Raw genomic sequence first — 6,488 nt, 5'->3', positions numbered from 1 at the left:
TACTACCATTTCCATGTATGTATCCATGCGGTTGAGGTGAGATGCATAATTGCATCACAAAACATAACTAAAAAAATCCGTTGCCTTCGCAATAAAATTCAAATTATATCGTTTCGAAATCATTTGAACGAGCTTCATTACACCTTCAAGAACCATTACCCACACAATCAAAAGATTATTGAAAACTAAAGTAATGTAGAAAATGCATGTCTCCCGATGCTAATTTAGCATTGTCCTTGAACTTGAAGTGTCTCGAGGTTAGAATACAGGCAACTGAACCTGTTTATTTAGTTTATTGTAATCCAACACGCACTCGATGCTAATAGCTTATTGAACATTCTTAAAAGTCGTCACTTTAGTTACTAAACACGACCCGCGTTGTAACTTCCAAAGTCACTTCGAGTCTTTGTCTATCTCAAAACAAAAGACGCATTCGTGGAGACATAGGACCCAACCCTAATACCACCAAGAATTAGCAGAAATTTTGAATTAATCTAACTTGAGAACCACAACTGGTCTAATGCATATTTCATGAACCGTAATTTGTGTGTACGTCAGCTTCGCCGAATTAGTCACTCGGTTTTCGCGCCAATTAAAACCACTGTCTTCCCATCGGTAGATTGTTAGTATTCTGATGGTGCACAGCAAGTCCGTAACACAGTCGATGCGAGCTGGAACCCTGCAAAGTGCCTAAATCCGAGCTAACATGGATTCGATTCCACGGAAAACCGTTCCGGAGACATTTGCCGGCGCTGACGTGTTCATAACCGGAGGTTCCGGCTTTATGGGCAAGGTGTTGATCGAGAAACTGCTGAGATCGTGTCCGCAGATTGGAAACGTGTTTGTACTGTTGAGGCCACGCAAGGGTAAGCTGGCTAAGGAACGAGTGGCCGATTTGGTTCAGGTTCCGGTAAGGTCGTGTGAAGGGTTTAAGAAGTTGACGGAGTGACTACAAAAAGTGTTTGTGATTCTAGTTGTTCAACAAACTGCGAGAAGAACGACCGGAGTCGTTTCAGAAAATTGTCCCGATCAATGGAGATTGTTCACAGTTGAGGCTGGGATTGGAAGATGAGAGCATCAGACGCATGGCGAATGTTGAGTTTGTGTTTCACGCAGCGGCTAGTGTACGGTTCGACGATCCGTTGAGCAAAGCCTTACTGTTGAATACCCGAGGAACCCATGAGGTCTTGCTTTGGGCGAAGACTTTGTATAACTTGAAGGCGATTGTGCACATTTCTACCACTTATTCCAATCCAGAGATATCACATGTGGAGGAGCGGCTATATCCGGCCAAAATGGAGTGGAGGACTGCAATCAAAATGGCGGAGATGATAGATCCGGAAGTGTTGAATACGTTAACTAAAAAGTAAGGTTGATGCGGACTACTCTCAAGTTGAATATTAACTTCCATTACGTTACAGGTTAACCGGTTTTGCCCCAAACACATATACCTTCACAAAAGGTCTAGCAGAGCAGATCTGCTATGATTACCGACACGAGCTACCGTTGGTGATCTTCCGACCTTCGATTGTGATCAACACAGAGACGGAACCTATGCCGGGTTGGATCGAGAACTACAACGGCCCAGCCGGTATCTTGTCAGCTCACGCCGCTGGTATAGTGCGAACGTTTTTCGTCAGCATAGACTGCCACATGAATTGCATCCCCGTGGATGTCAGTATAAAGGCAATCATCATAGCTGCATGGAAGAAGTCTTTTAGCTGTAAGGACGATCTAGTCATATACAATAGCGCGGCGGAGCCCGACAAAGCCATGAGCAATAAGTTTCTGTACGAAGAATCCGACTACTTCTCCTATCGAATTCCAATGATGAAGATGATGTGGGCCCCTTCAGGGCAAGTCACTACCAACAGATGTTTGTTCTATGTGCTGTTCTTTTTGTACCAGGTTATTCCAGCGTTTTTTGTAGATGTAGTTCTACGAATGTGTAAAATGAAGCCTTTGTGAGTATTATTTCACCTTGGTCTGAACAAATCTAACTAAAGTTTGTTGACTTCTTTTCAGCCTCCTCAAACTGCAGCGTTCGATCTTCTACGCACAGAACTCGCTGATGTACTTCACCACGCATGATTGGGTGTTCGATACCCACAACTTCCGTAGCCTATCCAAGGATCTTGGTGAGCTGGACAAAATCCACTTCGACATTGCCTACATCAGGCAGGGCATGCTGGAGTACTGCAGTCAATGTTTGCTGGGTTGTCGGCGGTATTTGTTCAAGGAAAGTGACGACTCCATCATGGTCGCTTTCAAAAGACTGAAGATTTTTGAACTGGTTGATAGGCTGTTGAAATGGGCAATGTTCGTAGGAGTGGCCTATGTGCTACGGAGTTATCTGGCAACAGGCTGGTTAATACATAATTAATTATAATATAAAATGTTAGGCATATATTCCTGGTAAAGTCAATAGATGGATAATATTCACAATAAATTTAGTATTGAAATATAATTGTGCTAAATTATTATTATTATCCTGGGCTTTTGAAATAGGGCCAAGGGGGCTTTAAGGAAGTTCCAAGAGAACACATAAAAGGGTTTCAGATGCTTCAGAGGCGTTTCAAGAGCTTAATTCTTGGGATTTCAGGAGGTTTCATTAAAATTTTTAAAGTATTACTTAAAAGGGCTTCAGGGACGTTTCAAGGCATTCCAGAGAGCAGAGAGTTTCAGGGGGTTTCAGGAACGTTTTAAGGGTGTTCTGAGGGGGTTTAGGAGCGTTTGATAGTGTTTCGGTGGCATTTCAGATCATAGGTCATAATAGAGTAAAAGGATTTGCGGATTTAAAGAGCATTTCAATGGGATTATAAAAAGTTCATGGGCGTTTTAAAGGGTTTCAGAGGTTTCGGTGACCGGGTCTCCGGAAATTTTCTTGAAATCCTCTGAAAATTCCTGAAATGCCTTCGAAATCCTCCTAAACCCCTCGGATCCCAGGTAACGCATTTGAGACCCTCAAAAACCACCAAAAAACGATTGCGTAATGCCCCTGAAACATCATTTTAAGCTTCCTGAAATATTTCCGAAATCCCCCTAAAATCCCTGTAGACCACATGTAACGTACTTGACACCCTTCAAAACCCCCGAAAACGCCTGCATAACGCTTCTGAAACCCGCCAAAAGTCCTTCGAAAGTTTCCTGAAATGCATTCGAAATTCTCCTATCGGACTTTATAACGCATCTGAGACTACAAAACTCCCGAAAACGCCTGAAAAACGTAAAAAAAAATTCTAAAATGCCACCGAAATCCTCTTAATACCTCTCTGAACCCTACGTAACGCACCTGAGATGCTCCGAAATAAAAAAAAACACCTGCGTGACGCCTCTGAAACCCGCTGAAAATCCTCTGCAGCTGAGGCTGCCTGAGAGGACTTAGAGGGATTTTGCAAGAATTTCAGGAAGTTTCAGAGCATTTCCGGTGGGATTTAGAGGCGTTACGGAGGCGTTTTCGAGAGTTTCGGAGGGTCTCAGGTGCGTTACATGGGGTCTGAGAGAGCTTTAGGGCGATTTTGGGGGGATTTTAGAAAGTTTCAGATAATTGTTGTTAGGACTTGAGTCCCAAGGCGTTACGGAGACGTTACGGAGGAATTTTCGTTGGTTTCCAGGTACGTTACATGCGGGACTCCCGAGGCATTTCAGGAAGTTTCAGAGGATTGTCAGAGACTCCATCACAATATCTTTTGAAACGCCCCTCAAATGTTCTTCGATAACCCTTCGCAGCCAGATTTTTTCCAAGCGTTTTTATGGAGTTTTTTTACGTTCTTCTGTAGTGTTGGTGGTCAATAACATAAAAGTGATATAATATTATGCAGACTATTTTCATCCAAACTATTCTTGAGTTTAGATTCTAAAGACGACGGGTGTAAAGGTAACTTCTTTCATTATACAAAGCTACGATTTATAATCTATCATATCCAGTCAATCTTCTGAAAGTTCAATAGACAGAATCAGATCAGATGGGATATCCTTGATCATCCAAACTGTTCTTGAGTTTAGATACTAAAGTCTACGGGTGTAACGGTAACTTCTTTCATTACACAAAGCTACGATTTATAATCTATCATGCCCAGTAAGACTTCTGAAAGTTCAATAGACAGAATCAGATCAGACGGGATATCCTAGGTCATCCAAACTGTTCTTGAGTTTGGATCCTAAAGTCCACGGGTGTAACGGTAACTTCCTTCATTATACAAAGATACGATTTGTAATCTATCATTACTGGACATGTCCAGTAAGTCTTCTGAAAGTTCAATGGACAGTATCAGACCAGTCGGGATATCCTTGATCATCCAAACTGTTCTTGAGTTTAGATACTAAAGTCTACGGGTGTAACGGTAACTTTTTTCATTATACAAAGCTACGATTTGTAATCTATCATGTCCAGTAAGTCTTCTGAAAGTTCAATGGACAGTATCAGACAAGTCGGGATATCCTTGATCATCCAAACTGTTCTTGAGTTTAGATACTTAAGTCTACGGGTGTAACGGTAACTTCTTTCATTACACAAAGCTTCGATTTATAATCTATCATGCCCAGTAAGTCTTCTGAAAGTTCAATGGACAGTATTAGATCAGTCGGGATATCCTAGGGCACCCAAACTGTTCTTGAGTTTGGATCCTAAAGTCTACGGGTGCATCGGTAACTTCTTTCATTACACAAAGCTACGACTTGTAATCTATCATGTCCAGGAAGTCTTCTGAAAGTTCAATAGACAAAATCAGATCAGACGGGATATCCTACGTCATCCAAACTGTTCTTGACATTAGATCCTAAGGTCTACGGGTGTAACGGTGATTTTTTTCGTCATACAAAGCTACGATTTGTAATCTATCATATCCAGTAAGTCTTCGGAAAGGTTAATAGACAGTATCAGATCAGTCGAGATATCCTAGGTCATCCAAACTGTTCTTGAGATTAGATACTAAAGTCTACGGGTGTAACAGTAACTTCTTTGATTATACAAAGCTACGACTTATAATTTATCATGTCCAGTAAGTCTTCTGAAAGTTCAATAGACATATCAGATCAGTCGGAATATCCTAGGTCATCCAAACTGTGCTTGAGCTTAGATCTTTAAGTCTTCTGGTGTAACGGTAACTTCTTTAACTGTACAAAGCTACGATTTGTAATCTACCATGTCCAGTAAGTCTTCTGAAAGTTACAATGGTTGTTTTTTTTTTTAACTATGCTTCATAACAGTTAGTATCCCAAAAATATATAACAGTAGTTCGACTAACTACTTCGGTAAGTACAGTGGATTATGTAACACTACTTAACGTAGTGGCAAAAGCTATAGTCAGAAGTGTAAACCTGAGGCTATGGTCTCCGGAGAATTGTTGTTGATATGGAGTATCTCAAAACTATCTTGAAATGATTCATGATATGCCAAACTATTCTTGAGTTTAGGTCCTGAAGTCTACGGGTGTAAAGGTAACTTCTTTCATTATTCAAATCTACGATTTATAATCCATCATATCCAGTAAGTCTTCTGAAAGTTCAGTGGACAGTATCAGATCAGTCGGGATATCCTAGGTCATCCAAACTGTTCTTGAATTTAGATCCTAAAGCCTACGCGTGTAACGGTAACTTCTTTTATTATACGAAGCTACGATTTGTAATCTATCACGTCCAGTAAGTATTCTGAAAGTTCAATAGACAGTATCAGATCAATCGGGATATCCTAGGCCATCCAAGCTGTACTTGAGTTTAGATACTAAGATCTACGGGTGCACCGGTAACTTTTTTCGTCATACAAAGCTACGATTTGTAATCCATCATGTCCAGTAAGTCTTCGGAAAGGTTAATAGACAGTATCAGATCAGTCGGGATATCCTAGGTCATCCAAACTGGTCTTGAGTTTAGATACGAAAGTCTACGGGTGTAACGGTAACTTCTTTGATTATACAAAGCTACGACTTGTAATCTATCATGTCCAGTAAGTCTTCTGAAAGTTCAACAGACAGTATCAGATCAGTCGGGATATCCTAAGTCATCCAAACTGTGCTTGAGCTTAGATCTTGAAGTCTTCTGGTGTAATGGTAACTTCTTTAACTATACAAAGCTACGATTTGTAATCTATCATGTCCAGTAAGTCTTCTGAAAGTTACAGTGGTTGTTTTTACAACTAAGCTTCATAACAGTAAGTATCCCAAAAATATATTTCAACGCTTATTGCTCGTCTAACTACTTTGGTAAGTACAGTGGATTATGTAACACAACTTTCCCAAGTAACACACTTGTCACAGAAGAGTCACGGTGGCGCAGGTTTTGTTGTGTAGAAGTCATTCTAACTTACTTCTAACAAATAAATACTTACTTGCTAGAAGTAAGTCGCGGTGACTTCTGCGCAACAAAATCCTGCGCCGCCGTGACTCTTCTGTAACAAGTGTGTTACTTGCGTAACGTAATGTCAAAAGCTATTATCAGAAGTGTAGACCTGAGGCTATGGTCTCCGGAGTATTGTTCTTGATATGGAGAAT

The 6,488-nt window shown here is 40.8% G+C and overlaps 1 protein-coding gene across 1 annotated transcript; it reads left to right on the top strand.

The window, feature by feature from the left end:
• The first annotated feature begins 641 nt into the window (after window positions 1-641).
• On the top strand, window positions 642-2,437 carry LOC109412781 (fatty acyl-CoA reductase wat-like). Its single transcript, XM_019686390.3, has 4 exons — window positions 642-910; window positions 975-1,366; window positions 1,422-1,964; window positions 2,026-2,437. The coding sequence occupies exons 1-4, from the start codon at window positions 707-709 to the stop codon at window positions 2,381-2,383; spliced, it is 1,497 nt and encodes a 498-aa protein (XP_019541935.3). The 5' UTR covers window positions 642-706; the 3' UTR covers window positions 2,384-2,437.
• The last annotated feature ends 4,051 nt before the right edge of the window (window positions 2,438-6,488 follow it).

The sequence above is a fragment of the Aedes albopictus genome, chromosome 3, assembly GCF_035046485.1.
Source record: "Aedes albopictus strain Foshan chromosome 3, AalbF5, whole genome shotgun sequence".
NCBI classification, from domain to species: domain Eukaryota; kingdom Metazoa; phylum Arthropoda; class Insecta; order Diptera; family Culicidae; genus Aedes; species Aedes albopictus.
Note: the sequence above shows the minus strand (reverse complement) of the source record. Positions and strands in the feature narration are given on the sequence as shown.